The sequence below is a fragment of the Microchirus variegatus genome (assembly GCF_963457635.1).
Source record: "Microchirus variegatus genome assembly, chromosome: 3".
Classification (NCBI taxonomy): Eukaryota; Metazoa; Chordata; class Actinopteri; order Pleuronectiformes; family Soleidae; genus Microchirus; species Microchirus variegatus.
Window position 1 is genome coordinate 15,749,542 of NC_139804.1, and position 25,399 is coordinate 15,774,940.

At 41.1% G+C, this 25,399-nt stretch overlaps 1 protein-coding gene across 1 annotated transcript in view; it reads right to left on the reverse strand.

The window, feature by feature from the left end:
- Positions 1–25,399, reverse strand: part of epha4l (eph receptor A4, like) — a gene marked incomplete at both ends in the record, with an annotated part of 62,200 nt that overhangs the window by 12,966 nt on the left and 23,835 nt on the right. The window contains 5 exons of the mRNA XM_083886273.1: positions 1,979–2,090; positions 3,793–3,952; positions 5,122–5,246; positions 12,595–12,930; positions 21,454–21,609. Coding sequence (XP_083742399.1) covers positions 1,979–2,090; positions 3,793–3,952; positions 5,122–5,246; positions 12,595–12,930; positions 21,454–21,609 — 889 coding nt within the window. The remainder of the gene's footprint in view (positions 1–1,978; positions 2,091–3,792; positions 3,953–5,121; positions 5,247–12,594; positions 12,931–21,453; positions 21,610–25,399) is intronic.

Sequence of the window (25,399 nt, forward strand, 5' to 3'; positions counted from 1 at the left end):
GGTATGTGACCAGTTGACCTGACCTCCAATCCTTGTTACATTAAATCTAAAACTCATCTCCTTTTATATCACGGTTTGCTATTATTTTCTCCATCAAGTGAATGTCCTTCCTTTATCAAACCATTGTATTAAACCTGACCAGTTGAATGTACAATCACAGCTTACATGTTCAGATAATGATCATCTGTATAACAGTATGAGAGTATGACATATGACATATGACATATGATACCTCTGATAAGGAACATTCTGAATAATAGGTATTGTGAGTTTTACCGCTACGTTATTTTACTGCTCTATACTTTTACTAAGCTAAATAATAATCTGCAGTTTTAATTTGTTTTATTTCAAATACTGTCCTTAAAATTTGGCCTCTCCACTTTAAATCTGATAAGATATCCTTGAGGAGTGTTGGTCTCTGAAGGGCAAACAGCAAAAACACGGAGTAGAGAAGCTGGCGGGTAAAAAAGCTATAAATAAATCCAAGTGAAAAAGCACTTAAATCCCTCTGAATCCCTCAGGCAGACTGACACCTGTGCTCATATTGATGTGTGGGGTCAGTGCTGGAAATGAGCAGATGTACGATACATTGTCCTCCTCTGCCGCTGTGTAATGATGGTTTAACGGCTACGTGATTACAGTCCCTCCCCACAATCACAGGATGACTGCAGCCCCACAATGACAGTGGCCATCACATGCATATAAAAAAGCTTGAGACAAACACCTGCTTGGTTCAGGAAGGGGAGAGGCAATCACATGGAAACGAGAGGACGGACACACACACACACACACACACACACACACAGTCAACAGCAGCCTTCATTTCCATCGCCAATACACACATGCAAACAATGCAAACAATGATTTGTTTTCCATAAGAAGAACAAAGACACACAATCTGCAGCAGTCTTATTGAGGACACCCATGTATTTAATGTATTTCTGAGCCCCTTAACCTAACCTTAACCATCACAACTAAAGCCTTAGCTTTACCATTATCCTCAATACCCTATATCCTTAAAATCACATTTTTACCCATGAACAGCCATTTTAGGATGTGTCACAAAGTCAGGACCAGCCAAAATGACCTCATTTTGTCAAAATAGTCCTCCCAAAGATACACATACAAGTACACACACAGCGAGAGACAGGCCTCCTTCACACAAACAAACAGTGATTTGGTTTCCATATGAAGAGGAGAACATCGACAGATGCTGATAAAAGGCTCATACACACACAAGCAGGAATCAACATGCAAGTCAATAACAATCCCCTCTCCGTGTCACCACACACACGAGACAAAGCCTTTTCAAACAGTAGGATGAGCACTATCACACACACACACACATAAAAGGGGAGTGTGTGTTTAACAGCCGGAGGTGAGGCAGCCCCATCTGCATGTAATCCCATCTCTGTGACGGCGCTTTGTCCCGCTCGCTGGTTCACACCCTGAGATTGGGTCACTTTGCACATCCCACCTGATGCCTCTCTCCGTCTCACTCTCTGTATTCTATCTCCCTTTTTTCATTGCCCGCTTATCTCATTGTCCACCCGTCCCTTCCCCCTCCCTCTTCCTCTTCCTCGTTCTCCTCGTGGCAGTCTGCAAAGCGCAACAGTAGAAAATAACCAGCGACTGGGATTACAGCCACTATAAGCGGAAAGATAGAGGCACACGGGTGTTGTGATGATGTGAGGAGTCTGGGAAGGAGGCAGAGAAAGAGGGAGCGAGGGAGGTCACTGATTGCATCTCTTCGGCTGTTGGAGCTGTCAATCACGGTGCCGGTGTGGCGAGTCATCACTTGTCCAACGTGAGTCAATCGGACTGGCTGTCCTAGTGCGTTTTTTGAGTGACGTCTGTCTCCTGACAGCTACTTTTCCCGTCGCTAAGTAAGACATCGTTCTCCTCAGGGGGGGAAGTCAGAGAGACAGAAAGCAGAAAGGACAGAGGGAGAGATGGAAAGGGATGGAATGAAGCTCACCTTCGGCTGATGACGAAAGCGCTGATGAGGATGATGAGGAGGACAACACTGCCCACCACTGACACCAGCAACACTGTGGAGTTGGCCCCGTCACCAATGATAGGAGCTGGAACTGTGGACGAAGAAAGGAAATCATCATCATCTTTGCATCATCAAATCATCCCTGAAACAAACAAACATATTTAATCTTGTTTCTATTCATCCGTTTTTACAATTCCTCCTCTCTAGTGCGTTGCAGGTCCTCGAGAGACAAAGGTTGCTTATTAGAATGTGAGTTTGACCGTGTCATTATCATGCACCACTGTCTATATTTACATTACAAAGAGGACACCTGGGCTAATAGTGGCGGTTTGTCTGCCTCTGTTTGTCTGCCTGCCAGGTTTTGAGCAGCTTAGCTGAAAAAGTACAGGATAGATTTGGTTGAAATTGTCTGGAGATGAAGGCTATGAGTCATGGAAGAAGAAGAAGAAATAATAAGATTTTGTTGGTGGTCCAGACACACATCCAGAATCAGGGTGTTTTTAAATAATGTGTATTGACACTGTGGGAAACTGTAGCCTAAGCATAGTTTGGCAATCTCCAAGTGCTTCACTGTAGTTCTCTCGTCCTTCAAGAGTGCAGATATCTGCAAATGGACTTGTTTGAGTTTTGTTGAAGTTGTTTCACCTCCCATCCAAGAGGCTGCCGTAATTTTGGGAACAGTTAAGACCAGAAGAAGCCTCATGTATGAGAGGTGAAACATCGAAAGCAAGTCCACTTGCTTATCTACACTCTTGAATATACAATGACCTGAATGACTGAGAACCTTCACTGACATTCTTCTCTTGAATGATTCTGATTAGATGCAGAAATGAATAGTCAGAAATGTAATACATCTTAGCCATCATATAATCAAATCATAACCTTAATAAATAAAACATGAATCAATTCATGAGCCACCTAGAGATGTCCTCCCCTACATTTGCAGCCATGCATCATAATCTGTCAATAATAAGGGATACTTTAATGAGGTCAATCAAATATGTTAATAAAGAGTAGGAAGTTATCATCAACTAATATTACAACATGTTTGTTTAGGCCATTTAACCAAATTAACAGCAATCGACCTTTCAGTATGTATATTCCTTCCTCCACTCTTAAATATGCTTAGTATCAGCTAAGCAGTGGTTCTCTTCCTCCAACAGAAACCTGTGGAAATCTTGGGATCTCCACTCCATTTTGAAATAAGCGTCTCTGAGTTTTGAGAAATTCTTGGTGGCACTATATGAGAGTCTTTATTGACTGACCCACTGGGAGGTCAGTGAAGTTTAATGGGCTAATTTAAAATTGTGATCACGGTCCACCCATGTAAATGCTGCTAAAGTTGTTTTCTTGGGCTTTAACTTTGTCTCAGAGTCAGCTGGAGACAGTAAATACTTACTTCTTGGCTTCAAATTGCTCACATTTAAATTGAGGAGAAGCAAAAAAAAGTAGCTCTCAGCACCTTCCAATGGAAAATGTCAAAAACAGTATTATTCTTCAAAAACCCATAAAGTTTGAACTTAGCTGGCACATTCACTGAGACTCATTGCATGTTGAATAATGGAAGCTACTCAAGTTGCCAGTCAGGTGCTGGAGCACAATATCATTTATCTTTTATAGTTGACAGCTATGCTGATTAATGACTCCACAATGAAAGGGACAGACTTATAAAAGATGCTATCATTGCAGAGTTTTGCAGAGGGAGGCGTGATATATCTGGCTCTGAGCCGCTCTCTGCATCTGCATTCATGTCATCAAGAAAAGTAGAGTAAAGGCATCGAGGCTGAGCTCACCGGAGTTGGTCATGAACTCAAATGGACCGCTGAATTCCCCGTATCCTGCTGCGGTGCGAGCCCGCACATGGAACACATAGGAGGTGAGAGGAGTGAGGCCCTTGATTTCCGTGTTCCTTGATGATGTTTTTATGATACGGTAGCTTCTTTCATTTTGATCCTGAGGAAGGCAGATAAGAGAGAGACAGACAGAAAGAAATGATCAGGAGTGTTTTTTTGTTTTTTTTAAATGCATACATTCTGCTAGGGATACACCTGCTGTCCACCTGGTGCTGACTTATTTTTGGCCACAACTTAAATATCAAGCGTAAAAGAAAATTAGGTAACGCTTTCTTTTACAGTCCCCTAATTACCAGGTATTTACCTGGTAAATTCATGGTAACCTAAAAGTGTTACTAGGTAATTACCAATGGTAATAAGAAAGTAAATACAATGAAACTATGGCCAACATACTGGGCATTCACCTGGTAACTATATAGTAAATTATAGTGTGTTATTGGGTAAATACTGTGGGTAATAACGAGGTAAGTACAATTAAACTATGGCCAAAATGTTGGGTATTTACCTGGTAACTATATAGTAAATTATAGTGTGTTATTAGGTTATAAGCTGGTAATAAGCAGGTAGCTACAGTCCCCTAATAACTAGCTATTCACCCAGTAAATATATGGTAACAAAAATGTTTTACTAGGTATTAGCCTGTAATAAGAAGGTAAGAAAAATTAAACCATGGCCAAAATAAAGGGTAATTACCTGGTAAATTAAATTGTGTTATTGGAAAATTACCACTGGTAATAAGCAGGTAATTATTTCCCCGTTATATGTATGGTAAATCAAGATTGAGTTACCAGGTAAATGTCCAGTATGCTGGCCATAGTTTCATTGTATTTACTTTCTTATTACCATTGGTAACTACCTAGTAACACGTTTGTGTTACTATGAATTAACCAGGTAAATACCTGGTAATTAGGGGACTGTAAAAGAAAGCGTTACTGAAAATTAAATAATTAAAATGTCCTTAGTAACACTAATACGCAGTTTGTGTGTATAAAATAGCATGCTGAGCATTGCTATCAACTGGTATTGCTAGAAAATCTACTAACATAAGCTAGCCCAAGATATGTTTGCATCCATGTTTTTTTTTCTGACTTCTCAACTGGAACTCAACGATGAACTCAGGGGTGGAGTCACTCCAACATGGAACACATGCAAATGCAGAATACTTCTTAAACAGAAGGGAAATGCTTGTCCGGACGCATACTAATGTTTGATTGATTTATTTATTTAAGTAGTAAGGATGTTGCCCACATCTCCCAAGAGACCCCTCACCTTCTCATAGTACTTGACTTCATACTCTAAGATAACCCCATTGGCTCTGTCTGGTGGCTGCCAGGCCAGTGAAATGGTGTGTCTTGTGATGTCCTTTGCCTGGATGGAAGTCACCGGAGATGGAGCTGGTGAGAGGATCAAAGAAAGAAAACAAAATTAGAGATAGAACATAGAGCAGTTTTAGTCAGTTGTTGTCTCCCTTTCCTTCTTGTTGCTTTCAACATTGGAGACACTCAGTCTGTTTTGTGTTGCTCTCCTAAACCCCCCTCTCTTATGCTCCTGCTGAGACACTAAAACAGTGGGCCAGGCCACAAGACAACCACTTCCAGTTGTTTTTGAACTTGGCTTCCATTTGAAAGCTGAGGCGTTACAAAGCTGTGTGAATACACAGCAGTACTAATATTCTTTTGGACTATTATTCCTGAAGTAATAGTTGGTGTCCATAAAACTCTACTAGTTTCCCTTTGGCTGATGCTAGAATCTCATCCAATTTCCATACAAACGCACAAAATAACTTCAAATTCTGCATATGCCCAGCTCACCCTGCAAAACACTGCTACAATCTGCCCCAAAACAGCTCAAAATGAGCTCAGTGCCTTTACTCTTTATGTCTTATAGGGAGCAAATCAATTGGTTTTCATTAAAGCTCCAGTGGGCGATCTTATCTCAGGTCCTTTTCTGCCTCAGCTGATAATGAGGCCATATTTCAAGCAGCCGTGTGCTATCTGCATTCAGACGCTTTTAACATGTGAAGGTTAAAGCGCAGATAATGGCTCATACTCGTCCTCTCCCACCAGTGTGTCACAGCTGCACAAATCAGGACTTTATCTACGGGGTCTGTGTGACAAGGCTAAAATTGGATCATACACACTCAATGCTACAAAGAGAAAATCCATAGACGTAGGAGAGATAGAGTTGTAAACAGAGAGACACTCATGTACAGATTGAGTTTTTGAACAGTCAAGAAGATAAATGGGGACAGGTGGAATAATAGCCCCACAGCAACACAGATGAACACACACACACAGACAACACAGGGACAAAAGGAAAGAGGACAAACACATTCTGCACACATGGAACCTCAAGATGTATTTCTCTTTTTCTCTTCTTGCTTTTCTTTTCTATGCCATCGCCCTGTCCTAGTCTCTGATTGGGTGGGGGAGCTTGAATTAATGGTACATTCCATTAAGGGTGTGTCAGGGTTGTTCCTTCAATGGGAATACTGACCACAGACAGGTTGCCACGTTGAGCATTGTTATCGACTGGTATTGCTAACAATGGCTAGCCCGAGCCCCGGCATAGCATAATCAGGGGGTCTTCACGGGTGGTGTTTTTTTTTAAATATTCCACACTTTGAATTGAGTTCAGATTGAGTGCCAATTAGGGCTGCTTAGCTTCAACTAGCATAACATATATTACTGGATTATCGGGTCAAAAATCATCAGTCATATAAACGTTGCTTCAGGGCACAACTACCCTCAAAAATTAACGGAGCCCAGGCAGTATTTCATTTTGACATCTGGTCTTACAAGTTCTTGAGGCGGGAACCTTAACCTCTGAGACCCACAGATACTGTAACCTTACTCATTTCAGACCATCTGCCTTTTAAAAAATTACAAGCGGGATGATTAATGAGGGCTTTGCGGTCCACTGATTATGATTGGATTATCTATGACATTATATACATTCTCATCACTTTGACCGGGGGCTCCAGGGAGCCTAGCCTCCAAGCTAATGCTAACAAAACCCTGCTTTTAGCTGCAGATTGAGTTCAAACAGATCTGGAATTCAACCAGGAGCCACGGATAGAGTTTCAGAGACAGCGAGGAAGCAGCAGGATGGAGGGGCAGAATGGTGTGGGCTGAGATGGAGATAGAGAGGGATGGGATTGCAGACATCTCTTGGTAAATAGATTAACCCAAGCTTGTGTCATCCTGTTGGCCTAATGTGTTGCACCTCTGTTAAACAATTAGATGGCAGCCATTTGTATCCCTCCGATCAATCATACCCAGCAGCAGAGCCAATTTGAAGGCCCTCCTGGGGCTGACCAGGAACGCTCCGGCTGAGAAAGAAAACCCCTGAGGGGTCACAGGGCTTCATTCCCCTATGGTAATCCTCCCATCAATCTTTCCTACAAAGATGACAGATATGGCATTTTAATAGGATTCCCCTCCTCTTGTTGCGCTTTTTATTTTGCCCTCGACTCAAGTGAGGATAAAGATGAGTGATTCTCTCAGAGGCCCTTTCTGAGGTTCCCTGTGTAAGACAGCAGAGCAGACACTGAGTATGTCGTCTGTCAAGGCCATGTTTCATGGCTTGTTAAAGGTAATTTAGTCTTTACCATCAAACGTAAATGATGTACATACAATATTCATACTATTAGTAAACTGTCTACATAAAGAAGCTGTTGCAAGACTAAATCGGGCATGTCTATTCTGAAGAGAGAGAAGTTGAACCCAAGGCTGTGATTTCTGCAGACCATGCAAGACAAGCTGGCACCTCAGTAGATAAATTATAAAAATTATGGAGCCTATCTGTAATTTCTTGCCTCCTGAATGTGTGGGCTTGAAAATGCTGGTGGAATAGCAAGTCTTAAACGCAAATGAATATTTAGATGCTATTTCAGAAATGTGCAGTCAATAAAAATCTCTTCACTGCCACTTGTGTGAAAACAAACGCGGCATCACCTGAGAGATCTGATAAACAAATAAATAATTGACAAAAAAATTATTTAGCTAGTCACATTATCTCACACAGACGGGCCACTGCAATTACCCTGCCTACAGAGGTGGGACAAAAAAAGATGCATCCTTATTGTGTCTTGTACAATTATGAATCGATGCTGGAAAAACCTAATAATCGGACATTAAATATATGCTTGCTCACACTGATGCCTTGGGATACTTTCAGTTAGTTAAATACACATTAATTATAGTTGGAATTTATGCATTATTGTCCGTCAAAATCAGCTGAAGCCCTGGTGAAGTAACAACTGATTGCTACAGCACAGCTCGTAAGTCACAGAGAGGCAGAGTGGGATATGTTGTTCAACTTTACGAATGATACTTGAAATCAGATAGGAAGGCATGGATTAAAAGCTAATTATTCATTGCAATTGCATCACAACAAGGTGAGAACAGATACAGGGACATTGAGGAGAAGAAGTTAAGTTTTTTTTGCAGAGTTTTTTTCTCTGCAGGGAACACAGAACACAGATTGTTGACTGAGCGAGTTTGTCTTTGCGAGCGTGTTTGTCACAAATAATTTGTGCTTCGAGGAGCGGCTGTGGTCTGCACAAGCAGTTGAGAGAATATGCAGTCGATTACAGTCTTGACATTAAAAGAGACGGGGGGTGGGGTGGGGGGGGGGGGGGCTCACATGTGGTTGCCAGATTGGAATCGCTCAATTTCGCTGCCGCTGAGGGAAAGAAATAGCCAAAGAGGGGGCCATTTCTCAGTGTGTGGAGAAAATGGCTCCCTGCATATGGGACGCGAGCAGCCTCCCCTTCCTTTTCCACATGCACGTCTGTCTGGTCAGGCAGTAAGATGGAAACACACACGTGTGCTGACAGACATGCCCACACACACACACACACACGCACAGACACACACACTTTCTCTCGTGCACTTATTCACTTTCAGTCACCTTAGCCTGCCAAGTATTTTGTATGGAGACATAAACACCTTTCACTCCAAGACTCTCTTTCCACACACACACATACACGCAAAGTGCTTGATCCCATAAAAGGGGAAAAAACATCCATTTACAGCCAGGGGTCAGTTCAAAGCTTGGCTATCCCGCCTCTCACCCCCTCCCTTTCGAGTGAGAGGGTTACACTTTGGCTGATTTATGACAGTGGAATTGTTCATGGAGAGAGATTTGGAATCTGAACTCCATGTACACACACACACACACACACACACACACACACACACACACACACACACACACACACACACACACACCTGTTCACAGACATGTACACACAATCAACAACATGTCTTATTTTTTTATTTTTTTGTCTTCTGACATTTATCTGCTTCACCTTCATCCACTGTCTTATCACGTAAAGCTTCCATAAGTCCTCTCTCCCAACTCACTTCTCCCGCTGTAGCTGAAATTTGAACTTTTATAGGAAGGCGGCAGCGGCGCTGTCTTTTCCACAGCATTTATAAATCCTAATAAATCCATCATAATAAATGTGTAATCCATGGTGTCTGGATAAGGGGGAGGCGATACAGCGAGAGAAGGACAGCCGCAGATGACTGGCTGGATTACCAGCGGCTGTAACCAGATCCTGCAAAGCCCCTACTGAGCATTAGCAGTAAGAAATCCAATCAGTCTGGAGTTATTCTCTTTAAGACACACACACACACAGCAGTGACACATTGTTTGAAATGTGGGTGAAATTTCTTTGTCCATGAGCGTGCAAATATTTCGTGGAACATATTCGCTCACTTGCACTCAGTTGTGCACATGTGCAAACACACACACACACACACACACACACACACACACACACACACACACACACACACACACACACACACACACACACACACACACACACACACAGTGATGCCCCATGAGGTTGCTTTAGGCTAATCTGTTGACTTCAGGTTGTAAGATATAGATGATGTTTCCTATTGGTCTCATCGTTGTTTGCTGCATGTTTTACAATGCACGGCTTAGTCGTAGCTTGAAAAAAAGTGTCTGTGGATGTCTGTTTGAGAGTTTGAGCTTGGGAGTTTACAGCGTACTAGTGTCATCAGACCCAGGAAGATCATTCATTCATTCATTTCTTTTCTACCACTTTATCTTCAACACAAGGGTGGGGAGGGGAGAACCCGAAGAGAACACATGAGGAAACCCTCCACACAATTGCACCATGTTTATCCTGTATGAAATGTATGAACATAAAATGGTGGGAAATTAAGGGATATGGAGGACATTGAGGTGGTAATGTACTTGTAACTCGGTTTGTGGCTATGTCTGCACATTGTTACATTGACAGCATCCATGTATGCTCGCTGCAATGCTCTTGTTGGTTTTTAAAAAAAAAATGGGGGTTTGATTCTTGCGTTCAATGTCACTCTCATGACTCTTCCAGTGACAACATGCTCTGACCAATCAGTGGCCGGCAATCTGTCGACCGGCTCAGCTCAGCACCTCACCAGAGCAGGTACCAAAGAAGCAGGTACTATCCCTCATGGAAAAGCAAAAACAGCCCCATATTTGTCATTATCTATTTTTATATTTAAAAAAATTCTGGATTATCCCTTTACCAGCAATAGTGGGATATCTGTAGAAAGGGGGGGGGGCTTCTAAGATGTTATTACGAGCCTTTAATGGGTGTGCTTCATTAAAGCTCTCACACATAGCCGTCTGGCAGCACTAGCTGCTCTCCCAAAGGCAGCACATCCATTCATCTCTATCTTTCTGACCCCAGCTAATAAATCAAGCCACTGTGTCCTTACATTGCCAGTCCAAGCCCTATTCAAGATATTCGCTTTTCCCAGGAATGGAAATTAGTGATAAAAAAAAAAAAAGGCGACACAAAGGGGCACTTAGCTTACCACCCAAGAGCAGAGCAATAAAGAAGGCTAAGGTAATGATCGGCTATAAGTAGAAGAGAAAAGGGAGAGATGAAGAGAAAAGGCCAGGGTCGTAAAATCCATTTGCACAACAACCAGTTACAAAATGGCTAAATGACAAAACAACAGGAGGCTTTGAACGCAACCCCAGGCTCTTCCCCAGCTCATGAGGAGACGCTGTATTCATGGGTGTATTTTACGAGAATAATTACATGCATACACGTATACAAACACACACGATCCAGCAGCATTTGTAATGAAGCCTCCACAGATCAATACAACTCATCTAATTCATTAGCTTCTGAGCTAAATATAGCGCCTTGCTCCTATCTTCAGTCTGGGCTTCTCATGCCTAATTATGCAAAAACTCAAGTGAAATATTGCAGAAAATCATTTCCCAGTGCAGAGAATCCATCATCCCCCCCCCTTCAGTAATCATCCAGCCTTCAACCATATTATTCACAGCTTTAATAAACATGTTTTGACACGCAGATTGCCCCCAAAAAGTGCTTCAACTTACAACAAGCCTGCATACACAGCTTAAAAGCTTCTCTAGCAAACTTAAGTCCAGAAACAAAGTTGGATGAGAGAGCCAATCCCTGGAGATGCCCTACATTTAGCAAACTGAGTGATAAAATCTGACGCTGTGTATTGATACATGAATAATTCATGAAACAGAGAGGGAAAAGACAAGGTATCAAATGCAAATTCATTACTTTCCTTGTCATTAGTCTGTAAAGTGCATTTACGCACAGAAATGTATCGTTTTTGACAAGTATTACTCAACACAACTGCCTCTAAATGGTGTAAAAGGTTGTGGTTGTGGAGTAATGGAATAAGTATAAGTCATATCCATATATCTTGTGTGAAAACATTTGCTGTGACTTAGTAGAATCAACCCTGGTGTAATTCATAGGAAATACAACAAATACAAACTCTATTACTTTTACTGTTAAAAGCACTTCTGTTGTATCGTTTTTACAGTAAATCTGTCGTACACATATCACTGTTTAATTCAAAGTCATTATGTTATGATGTTTTTTTCTGCACAAAATACGAAGCTGAGAATATTTATTTACTATAATCTATAATATAATGAGATATATTGATGTTTCTGACTTCTCAACTGTAACCTGGTGAACCAAGTTCCACTGTAAACTGAACAGAGAATAACTATGCTACTTAAAGCACAGACCCTACAATATCCAAACAATGTCACTGGAAAGTCTTTTCCAACTGAAGTCTGTGTCTCTGGGTAAACTGCTCACTCCCCATACCAAGGAAAATCCACAATTTGACATCACTGCACAAAGCTGAGTTGTTTATCCACAGTTGCTTCGATCAGTTAATTCAGATGTGTTTTACGTGACTTTAATGGGTGTTTGAAATCTTTTGCACAAACAAACTCACACAAACGTATCAAAGAAAGCGACAGTAGACCAAAAGATCACGTGTGCCCAGATGTAAAATCTTTTTTTTTCCTATTTTCTATTTCTAATGGCCATTCAAAGCAGTAGACATATTCTTAAGATATCGTAGACTTAAGCAGGCGGACGTTTTATGAGGTGAACCTTCTGTTACAGTAAGCGGTTAACATCTGTTTTTCCGCGTGTCCCCGCTGGCAGCTATGTTTTCAGTTACATTGAACTGGTTCCCGGTGCAGGGGCACACACAGTACAGTCAGTGCTGACTACGTGCCAGTACCTCATATAGCCACATTTGAAAGAACTGATCGGTATCTTCTTCTACCTCCTACCTACCTTCTGTGTTGCAATTTGAAGAAACATTAGTGAACTCACACTGCACTACAGGAAACACACATCCAGCAGTAGACACTAAACCCTTCATAACAGGTAGAAATCATGTCTGAATGCCTTACCAGCCTGGTTGGTGGTGACGGTCACTGACACGGCCTGCTCCGGCCCGGGACTCTGAGGCGAGACTCCATTTACTGCCCACACCTCAAAGGTGTAGTTGGTGTGGGCCTGCAGCTCATTGATGGATACCCTGGTTCCCTTCAGGCTCAGCTGCTGGGGGCTGAAGTGAATGCCGTTGCCACAGGGTTGACAGCGCCGGCCGTCAGGCCCGCAGCGCTTGCAAACCACATTGTATGTCAGGTCCTGGCGTCCTCCCGAGCTCCGGGGCGGGCTCCACTCCAGATTTACAGAAGTCTCATTCACATTGGAGATGAGATGGATGGGCGCAGAAGGAGGACCTAGAGCAGAGGAAGACAGAACAAAGAGCTGATATTATCACCAGGAGAGGTTAGAAGCTATCATTTATGTAGATTTTTTCCGTTTCTTCTTCTCTGGGGGTCGCCACAGCTGATTACCAGCTTTTTCAGTGATCCTCAGAAGGGGATTCATTTTTATTTGTTATGCCAGGACCACCAGGAGTACTGAGGTCAAGTTAGAGTGTCCTATGTTAAACCGGATCAATGGAGAGCAATGGGGATTGGGTACGTTGCTCAGAGGTACCCCAGACCTCCACATGTCTAGGCTGCCCCCTATCATTTATGTTGACTAAAATGTGTTATTTTGTGAGATGGAGAGAAAAAAAAAATATTAGATGACCTCTAGTTGTTTTGTCCATTAAATGCTGAAATTTATCCAGAAAGTCCACTTTTTGCTCCAAACAAGAGCAAATACACAAGAAAATACTATACTATACTATACTATAATACCACCATACAATATTAATATATTTTCTCCATATATATATATACATATATGTATATATATGTATATATATATATATATAAACCTATAATTGAGAGTGTCGTCTCATGGTTGGGACCTGAGACTTCTCAAATTCCTTTTTAATGTCCTGTCCATTATAGCAAGGGAGGGTCCAATTTCAGTGCAGATAATCCAGCACGTTAGCTGAAATCCAATAGGCCGGCAGATTTTCTTTCCCATTCATACATGTATGTGGAATCAGCTGGAGGTTGGCAGAGGGAGACAACTTACAGCAGGCCTTTATGACACCCACTCTATAACTTTAGACAAAGGTTTGCTCTCGACCCTGCGAAGATTCTACTTTGATGTAAAAACCTTAACTGCAGTTCTGTGCGGGAGCACGTGACACAAACTCTGCGCCTCATCAATCCCACTTTGTGTGTCAGCTCCATTGTAATGAATGTGTTGTTTTGCAATGCTTTCAAACACAACAGCGGTAATTGACTTAACTCTCCCACCATCCCTCTCTCTCTCTCCGTCGCTGTCTCTGACTAATGAAGCGCATGCGAGCGAGCTGGGGGGATCGATGCGGGGTGAAATATGAAAGCGAGTCGGTCCACACACGATTCATTTCACAACGGAAATTAATTATCAGTATTATTTTTGGAGGAGCACAGTGACAATGAGTGATTTCACAGAGACGAAGAGCAGCAATAGAGGGGACTGAGTGGCACATCGTGTGCACACCAGGAAGAGTAAGTCCACTTCAGGTTTTATTGGGAGGGCGTGATTTTACAGGTTTACCTGTGGACAAGATGCTCATACTATGTATATGGACTGCAGTTGTATGCCAGAGTTAGTCTGACACATCAAGGTGAATAAACAAATGCTGAGGAAGAGAGAAGGACATAGGGAGAAGGACAAACACCGTCTGTTTACCTAGGCTACAGAAGCCAGCGAAGGTCTGGATGGATGGATGGATGGATGGATGGATTGAGGTAGGGAGGGGGGCAGGAATGGATGATGTGGGGTCAGGAAGATTGTCTCTGACTGAAAATGACCTTTAGGTCAGGGGTTGTAACATGGGTCAGGGACTAAGGCTGAGCGATTTTGGGAAAGTATCGCATTACGACTGTTGGGACAGATGTTTCAAATGCGATTTGATATGCAATACAACTTTTTGAGTCATGGATCACATTAGGATTAGAACTTAGATATTAACTGTATCCAACATATTTGAGCTTAATTTGTTTAATATGCATAGAGCTAAATAATTAAATTGTAGCATTGCCTTAATTTGAATTTGCCTTAATTTGAATTTGCCTTAAATAATTTGTTCAGCACTACCAGGGAACCCTTGGTTTGCATTAAACAAAGAAAAATATGGTTTATCTCGTTTCTTCTCCTGCTTCTTCTCTCTTGTTATATGAAATATGTAAATTTGATTGAAGTAATATTTTTCTTTCCTGGTCTCAGGTTGGCTGGGGTGGTGTTTGTCATCCCAGACTTTCATGGGCCATCCTCATCCTCACTGTAACTGTACTGCATATGTCGTGGAAACCCACTTGATGTTTGGTTTTGCTCTCTCATCAACTCTTGACATCTGTCGCTCAAACACACCATAACTCGTGCCTTGTCCTTCACTTGACATAGTGAACCTCAGACACATCTGTGTTCAAAATAGAAAGCCTGTTTTGCATGGAGCGCCTGCAGGAAAAAGTCTGTTGCAATAAACTTCTGGTTAACAGATTTCATTCACGCATAATCCTCCCAACCTTTCACTAGCTGTCGAACCATCTGTACATACAGCTACACCTTCTATTGTCATTACAGCATCCAGAGGTCTGAATGTTTCCTTTGTACTACCTCATACATCAACTTTTTATATATAAATGATATTTAATCATTTTATATATCATTATTTCATGGACCCCAGGATATGAGTTTGGACCCACAGAGGTTCCGAGACCCCCACTGAGAAACCACTGCTCTACGTTCCAAGATACAGTCGGTGAGATAAAAGGATGCAGAACATACTGTGTTAATATCAGCATCGCTCAGCCTTTTCCCACAAACCGCTGCCTCCAATGAAATCCTATTAATAAATTCTCATTAAAAAATGTGATAAAGCACTTTCTCCCCCTTCCCCCCATTGTCTCCACTTTCTCTCCTCCCAGCCACTGTTACTGCTCACTCCTCCACCTCATTCCCTTCATTTGCTTCTCAGATGTGGGGGACAAGTTATAGATGGGGTTTCTAAAATAAGGTACCTACGATCACTCATAGTGTGCTAAGTTCAACTATAACCTCCACTGGCCTTTGTGCCATCTGAGAGCTATGATTTGCATGCAACTAAGAGTAAAAGGTGATTTCAATGTCCCTGGCAGTGTGTGTGTGTGTGTGTGTGTGTGTGTGTGTGTGTGTGTGTGTGTGTGTGTGTGTCACACTGGTCACTGTCACAAAGATACAGTAGAAGCAAATTGTGCAGAACAAAATCCGGTTTTTGGTACAAATCAGGTAGTAGACAGTGACCAATAAGAACTAATCAGGAAGTGAATGCAGGCAAATGCATCATTGTAATCAAAGGCCTCCATTCCTGTGCATCCAGACTAAAACAAAGACAGCAGTGTTTTCAAAAATTCCGTTTTGGGGGCTTAAAAATGGGCAGCAGATGTATCGGGAGCAGAAATTTCGTTTTTAAATGACAATGGACTCCTGTGGTTGTAACCATAGACACAAATGGTTAACTTTTTTCATCAACATTACAATGTGCAGTTTTAAACTCACAACATTTAAGTTTACATTTCGGAGTAATATCCTCGAAAGTATGCAAGTGTGTCAATGCGTGTTTGTAGAATCACCTCACAAAGAATATTTTGTTGCTCTAACAATGGTTGCAAAAGGGTTTGACAACGTTATGGGTGTATGGAGTCTTTAACACATTCCACACACATTCATACACTCACTGGCCAACTCTGGCTGTACCTGTCGCTCTCTCCACCAGAACGATCCAGTGGGAGCAAGGGAGCGTGGGAGAGCCGTCGGCTGTGACTGACACTCCGTAATTAATCCTAGGAGAGACAGAATGGTACGGGGAGGAAGGAGCGCAGCACTTAGAAAAAGAAACCTTCACAGAACTTCATCTCAATGCATCCTTAAAGAAAAAAAAAAACTCCTTGTGAGTGGTATCCAGTGGGAGACTTTGCGAGTTTCTCCAGAAATAGTCGTCTCTTTTTCCCTCCGCTCCATTTTCCGTTCGTTTATGGCCGTGATATTTGCTCTGAGCCTTATTTCTTTTTCATTCCTGTCACGCCTTCACCTCCACCTCCACCCTCCCTTCTTTAATTGGTCTTTCTCAATTTACTTCACTTCACATTCTACATTTTTTTCCTCCCTCTGCATGCCTCCATTTCCCATTTCACCTCCTTTCATCCCTCTCTCTTTCTGTCTCTTTCCATCAGTAATTGTTGGCTGAGTGTTGTGCAGCACCAAGGCAGTGAGCAGGCAAAGTTGGCCAGAGAGCCGACCTCGCTATTACCATCCGGCTGGGATTCATTGAGCCTCCCCCTCTGGATCCCTCCTCACTCTGTGTTCATTCCTCCCTCCCTCTTTCCTCTACCAAACCACCGCAAAGAAAGCTGGGTAAAAATCTGACAAACACATCAAGAGGCAACAGAAACCCCAAAATGGAGAACACCCGTCCTTACATGGTGAATGCCACGGGCGTCAATTGTCATTGGTTCTTATTACTGTTCTGTGAGTGAACGTGTGTGTTTTATTACTACAGTACACTTCTTTGCATACTTCTTTATTGAAATTAAAGCTGTAGTCTGTAACTTGTTTTTATTCTGCATCTGTTCTGACTGAGGGAGCATTTGTGTGTATACAGCAGCGGCGACGATGCTTTCGTTGGTGCTTCTTTGTGTTTTCAGCTGCCTTACTTTACTACCTGTTTTAACATAGAACAAATCACTTCTTGTCTCAATGTAATAGACATTAGTTAGTATTTAAATGTGATGCACCACAGCAAGTTATCAAACGATTTATTGTATTCTGGAAAACATTTATTTCTACCTTAGTACTTTTCAGAGCTGCCACATTATAGTATTTATAATAAAATGATATTTGTATACAAGAATCTATAAATACTTTACTTTTTATCAATTTTACTCTGTACTTTTCACTACAACGGTGTGCCTGCTGTATAAGTCAAATGTGATATAAAATGTAAACCCATACAGTGCACTATGACCATATAGGCTAGAGGGTTAATTATTCCGCTGTTGTATGGGTCTCAGGAGGTGTGACAATCTTGGCAGGGCCTACAAAGTATATAATAAAAGTAACAAAAACACAAGTAAGATTAAAAAAAAAAAAAAAACTGCCAGCAAAAATAATGGAGGCAAGCCAGGACGCATAAATAGAAAGCATAAAAACTGTAAAAAAAAAAAAAATCTGTTTTTGAAATGCTACTTAACCATGAAGTCAGTCAAATTAGAATTTTAAATGTCTTAACATTGCCGTTCAAAAGGACAGTCGCAAGGTCCAAACAGATCGAATATGAGAAGAATAGAACCTGCATACAAGCAGTCCCATCATGACAGAATTACACAACATGCAGTTTTAATCATCCTCTTGCGTCGTAAGACCTCGAGCTACGAGAGGAGAAGAGAGCAGAGGAAAAGCGTTTTCAATTACCTGCGCACACACACACACACACACACACACACACACACACACACACACACACACACACACACACACACACACACACACACACACACACACACACACACACACACACGCGTTCCCCAATTACCAGCATGCTGGCTCTTTCCCAGCCTCATACTGAACAAGTCAAACAGGGAAATGACTTGAAGAGGGTTTTTTTTTTTTTTCACTCTTCATCTGCTCTGTTCGTGACTCTGAGTGTGTTTTCAGTTTTCTTATTCAAAATGTGAATAAGAAAGGATGTATGAGTGACAGCTGTAATTACACAGCGCTGACACGTGGGTGAGAAGAACTTGCAGAGGGAAGGATAACAGCAGACGACAGACAGGGGTCGACAGTTCAAAGATCAAATGTTGACCAGCTGACGAGGCGGGGCGAGGGTCACGGAGAGAGAGTCTGGCTGTAATGTTCACTTCCTCGCCAAGTTTCGGAATGTAGGACGAACGGCAGCACAGGGTCCAATAAAATGAGGCGAGTAATGAGCTTTGACAGCTGTTGCTCGCTGCAGCTCTGCTCAGATGCCACAGTGACTAACGGGACGACGGGGATGAGCTCCAATCCCTTCCATTAAATTAGAGGTTGTAACTTAATACAAGACAAGTCCTGTGACATAGTGGCAAGACTTATGTTTAATCGTCTGAGGATTTATCACTTTTCACCGAAAAACTATGAGTATTATTATTAGGCGGAACTTGTGTTAAAGAATAACAACCATAAAAGCACAAATTAAATAGGTTGTAGTTGAACCACTTTATATATATATATATATATATATATATTTCCTTTAACAGCAGGAAACAGGAATATGTGTATATCTATGCATATTTTGCAGTTTCAGAAAAAAAATGGTATTTTCAGTCACAACTGTGTAATAATATAAGAGCAATTCAGTGTTTAAGAATACTGCACTCCGACATTGCTGACATGATCACTGTAGATATTTTATTTAAATTACTAAACAGTCTGATTTTAAAAATGCGTAAAAATGTAAATTACGATTTCCTAGAGTGTCCTAATTTTAGGTGACAGATGTGAAATTTATTTAAAAATAAAACAAGAAAAATACATGTGGATATTCTCACATTTAAAAACAATTCTGGGTTTGTCATAATATTTCTTGCAGACTTTAATGTAATAAAAAATATTAATATAAATATATTTTTATATATATTAATATTATATAAATATTTGATAAAATTAAAATAAAATCTGGCAATAATTATTGACTAATTATCAAAATAGAGGCTAATTTATATTATAATCAATTAATCATGACATACTTATTCACATTCTAGCTTTTTTTTAACAAAATATGTTTAATTTATCAGGGAATAAAGTTTGATGTGTTAGGTCTAATGATCGTTGCAAAAGATTGTCAGTGAACTCAAGTGTGTATTCAACAAAAGAGCAGAGTCTCTTTAACAACGGGACAATAATAACTGGAACTTCAGTTATGCTTCTGCTCTGACAGTTACATTTGGGGGAAGTGAGTGTGTGATTAATCGACAGGACATTCAGGCGTAACACAGAGCCAACTATGAGCAAAACACATGTGTAAATTACTAGATGACACACACTTGCTCATACATAATGTCTGTCATGTGAAAGTATGATTGCTCTTGTTTCTCTGGGAAGTTTGTGTGTGAAGCTGTTTCTGGAATAGCACGTTTTTTCTCGACTTTTTAAAGATGCCAGATTAGTGTGACCCAAATCACAATCAAAAAATTATAATAACTGTATTGTTTAGTGACCCAATTATAACTGTAACAACAAATATAAAACATTCAGAGATGTTTGGTCAATTAATATTAAAAAAAGAAAAAAAAGAAAAAAAAAATATGGATGCAAATCTTAAAAGGTTTGGGCAAAAAAATTTGGGGGACCCTAAAAAAAATCTCCCACAACCCATTGGGAAACCCTGTTTTTCATTAAAAAAAACAGCTGCATTTACCTCCGAGTCATTTTAATAAACAACTAACTGTATACAGAATATTCTGCTTCTACATATAATAAATACATAAACATAAAGTCTGTGCTTTGTGGAGCATTGACATGAAATCTCAGGTTTTTTGGATCATCATGGATTTTGCGCTTTTCTGTTTCCGTTTTCCAGTCGTTTTAACCAAAGGTATGAGTTGACACCGAGTGTTAAGTTGTCTCATCTTGAATTTCTGCCAGTGCAAACTGAGAGGAGAAACATTGCCTAAAAACAAGATCACTATGCAGCAGTGTTTGTTATCACAGTCACTGTGAGTCACGGCCTGAGGTCAGTAAGAAGCATGTTCACCAGGAGTTGACTCACATAGCCAGAGAGAGGAAAGTCACACATCCTGAGAACTTCAGCTCAAGATCTTCCCTCAGCTCCATGTGCTCCTGTTCTTGTTTGAATTTTCCTTCTCTCTCCTTGGCATCTTAACCTTTTTTATCTCTTTTTACCATCAGAGTTATTCTTTGCATACCATCCATCTCGAGCTTTTGCACCTGCCCTCGTTTTTTTCCCACTACATTTGCTGTCTCTGTATACATTTCATCTCCATTTGTCGTCCTTCATTGTTCTCTTCCACCTCTGTTGTTGCCCAGGCTGGGATTCAGCACTTTAACAACCCTGTTAGTTATCTGTCACCATGACTCACTAAGTACAACCCGGTGTTAAAACGACTGTTGGTGCTTTTCCGTTAAACAGTTCTAGCTCTACATGGTTCGGTATCAGACACGTCTGTTTTCACTTCATAGAATCTCCTCAACGTGGGCAGGATCTTCATAGCATGGCAGCATGAAACTGCATACTACGTTGTTTTATACGCGATACAAATGTGCAAATTAGGGATGAGAAAACCAGTTGTTTTTCGGTGTACTGAATCATTAGAATCAGTTCATTAAAAATGTTGACTGATCAATCAGTGGCCGGCAGTCTACTGATGTCGCATTTTAGTATTGGCTCAGCTTGAGCGAGTTGAGCCAAGCTGAGTAGTGCTAGATTTTTTTTTTTGTGGAAAAGTGCCATAAGTGACTGAGGTAGTGTTAGTCAAATGCAGTGATTTATTTTACAGATCAGCCAGTGGCGACAAAGTCAGCCATCTTGGAATCCTAACTCATACGAGCGGTTTTGGGGTTGGAAATTCAAGGTCATGGACCTCAAAAATTCAAAAAGAAACACAGCATGAAACCATGCCACTGCTTTGTGCGTGAGAGGGGATAATTCAGGTTGCATGAGAGTGTGGGTGGCTGTGCTAAAACACAAGACATTGTGTTTACAAGTCACTGTAAACCGTTGTTAATACAGCTGTATGAATGTCATGTATTCCAGGGCCACATGTGGGTGTACTTACGGGTGCAGGGCATGGATGCCGGGTCCGTCTCTGAGCGAAAGTATCCCTTGTCGCAAACACAGGAGGTGGATCCCTCTCTCACTGAGTAACTGTGGAGCGGACACTTGGAGCAGGAGCCGTCACTGGCCAGAGCCCGGTAGTATCCAATCTTACAGGCTGGAGGAGAACAAGGACACGGAGGAAAGGTTAGATTGGATGTTAAAATAGTGCTCTGCTAACATGCTCTCACATTCAGTACTGAATGTTTGGCATGTATATAACTCTGTCTTAAATCACACCTTCAATACATGACTATTGACCATTTTTAAACGTCAAGTTGTAAATCAACACATTACATGTATTTTGCCACTTCTTCTGATTCCTTTCCATTTTTTTTTTAATAAATGGCTTTGGATGTTTATTATTAAATTGAATGCATTAGCCAATTATTGCTCATTCATGTAAGTTTACATATATTTGTTCCCAGAAACTTGATAAATGCTGCAAAGTCATTGTTAAAACTTCATTTTACCATACAATGTTTTTTCCCGCTAAGTTTGTATATTGATGACAATTTCATGTATTTAAGCATTAGGTTGTGCATTATTTTTATTTAAAATATGTGTGTGCTGCCGTGCAGACACATCGGAGACAGATGGTCAATGATGTTCAATAAACTTGTATTTCATTTGTATGTATCATTTACTATTGTTAAGTGCTGTATTCGATCAGATCGAGGAAAAAGGGGGTAAACAATTTGGCATCAAATATCTTCCATCATCTGCTCTTATTTCTTAACATTGGCCTTATTGGCCAATCTCTACCTATGATGTCATGTTTTTTTTGTTTTTTTTTTAATTCAGTTACCATAATACTGTATACCCTGGGAAAATGTTAAGATGGTTTCACACTACCAAAACTCGGATACCGCCCAAACCTCGAAGAAAAAGCAAAGGTGTGTCAGGGAAAAAATCCCCCCAATTGTATCTTACAATAAAACTCCATTAAAAGGTTTGTCAGGTCTCTGTGATATGTCAACACGAGGACTACATGAGAAACTAAGATACATCAAGACAAACAGGTGTTTTATTCCACAGATGTGGTAAAACAAGATGCCATTGTTGTCATTCATCATAGCCAAAGTAAATAATCCAGTAAACACAATGAAAGGGAGTAAAAACCGCTGTCTGCAATGCTACAGCGAGTAGTGAATATTCTGTAGGTTATATCCACAAGAAGAATAACAAATAATGTTAAATAAAGGCTGATTAAAGTGATTCAAGTATGGCGATATAGGAATAACACCATGTCTTTGCACTTGACTTCAAACAGTGCAGGGGTAGAGACTGACTCTTGTCATCTCGCCCATTTTCCACAAATTAGCAGCAAGAAAACAATATGTTACCCTGAGGGGACTTCTTCTCTCCCCAGTCCTTCCTCCATTCCTTTGTCTCCATTTTCCTTCTTCAATACTTTCACCTCTTTCCTCACAAACCTGTGCTCTGTTATCATACATAACAGAACAGGAGTTTAGAGGCTCTGGATCCTCTGACAAAAACAGAAGATCAAATAACTTGAGATTGTCTTTCTCACAAAGTCAACCAATGCGGTTATACTGGCAAGACCAGGAGCCTGAGTGAAACCGAAGCTGCTGGTATTTCATAAACCAGTGCCACCACACTTGGCACACCAGGAATTCTCTCAGGACAGGTTTTACTCTCGAGGGCCTTAAACACACACACACACGTTTTTGCATTATTCTCAGTGAGGACACTCATAGAAATAATTCATTCCCAAGCCCTTACCCTAACCTAACCATCACAACTAAATTCTAACCCTTAACCTAAACCCTAACCCTAAAACCGAATCTTAACCCTCAAAAAGCCCTTTTAAGGAGTAACAGAATGTGAGGACCTGTCAAAATGTCCTCACTTTCCCAAAATGTCACTAACCCTTTGGTCTTCACAAAGGTACCCATACAAGAACACAAACACACACACACTTCAGTCTGAAATTGTAACCTAAGTGAAACTTTTTCGGTGACAGTGCTCGCATTCCCTGTGAGTGACAGTTTGATGGGAGGGCTCCTCTTTTAAGGAGTTCCTCCGCTCCGTCTATCCATTCCTGTAATTGCAGTAGAAGCCTAACAGGTTTATATTTCACCCCCTCAGCACTGAACCAGAAGAGCAGGACAAAAGAGCAATTCTCTGAGAGGTGTGGCGCACAGCCGCAACACTGATTGGACCAAATAAGCTGTCAATCGATGAAGCTGATGTGTGAGGGGCAGCACACAGCAAATGGAATCGAGGCTGGAGGGTTAGGTTTGGTACAGAGGGTAGAATCAAAAATCAAGAATCAAGAATTTTTATTGTCATTATGGGGACATAACGAAATTTTGCAGTGACCCCCGGCTTAAAAGCACACGATAAAATAAAGCACACAATAAAATAACAAGAATGACGAAAGACTTGACACTTAAAAGGACACAACAAAATGTAAACGCAACAAAAGACTTAAACACTTGAATCAGACACAACAAATGTAAAACACAACAAAATATATGACTAGAGTATGTGCAAGTAAGACATAAATATATAAAACTACAAAACTAAAAAAGGGTAGTATATATGAATATGTTTATGGGTGTGTTTTGTTGCCTCTTTTCTGGTATAAAACACTGACTTTTTCAGGACTAATAGGGGTCCAAAACCAGGTCCGAACTGGACAGAACCTGGTTAAACTAACCTCTGGTTAAAATTTTAATTAAGATGCAAATTGTGGTTGGGTTAAGATTTGGAGAAGAATTCACTTACTAAAGAACTGGATTTCCTCACAAAGTCACACACACAGTTCAGATCTAAATGTGCATTTGAAAGGTATGGACTTCAATGCCATAATCATGAATTCATCTGAGGATGCTACGTACAAAAGAACATAAACAAACTCCCACGTGTCCACCACATTAAAAATCAAAATCTGTCCTCCAACTAATTTTTCCAACCATGCAACATGCTCACAAACAAACAGCAGAGAGAATCCACAAACCCTCAAAATACTGGGAAATCCCTCACGTGGACTTTTAATAAAGTCAGAGCTCCTCTGAAGCAGCTGGATTAGCGTCGGCCTGGCGTTAACCGAGCCGGACTAGCTGCTACCTGCTGAGCCTTTCTGGCCCTGCTCAAGTCAATCACGGCTAAATCTCTGCCGCTTCACTCGCTAACGCTAAGCTAAGGGCCTCTTTGATTGTAGCCTGCAGGGGTGTGTGAAACCCGCCGTTTCTTTCCTCCACAGTCGCAAGAGAAAAAGAGTGAGGAGATTAGTCGGGAGGTGCTTTGTGTCATCTCTTTATCTTTTAAAACAATCTCTAAACGCCCAATCCCATCACTGGAGACAGAAGGACACTGGGATTTGTGGGTATTGTTTAAGGGGTTGTGACCGCTTCAGGTGACAAAACATAAAAGTTGCTGTGAGGGGGTTTGTACATGTGCGCTGACCAGGAAAGTGTCCGGAGTTGAGAGAGGGGTCAACCAGCTGTTTGAGAACAAGACGCCCCTTCCTAAAAGCTGCAGGGAGAGTTAATTGAGTCCCATGCTTCACAGCCTTCGGGTCTCTTTAAAAAGACACAGTCTAAGTGCATGCTACCTCAAACTGTGCACGCTTGATGAGTTTTTCCCCTCTGTCAATTATTAAGCTGTCCCAGGCTGACCTCAGACTCCCCACCGGCTGTGCCACAATTCTTTGCAGAACTGCAAATTCAGATTTGTTTGCCAGTGACAGGATTTTGGCTCTTTAATGTGTGGTTTTTAAACATTTCAAAAATTCTGTTTGAAAGCTGTGATGTCAACATATGAATGCTTGTTTACAGCAGTCGCTGATCCACAGAGAGGAAGAGTCAGGGGGGATAAAAAGAGGCAGATATTCAAGTAAATCTGGAGAATTTGTTTCTTATTAGCAGAATGTGTCTGTG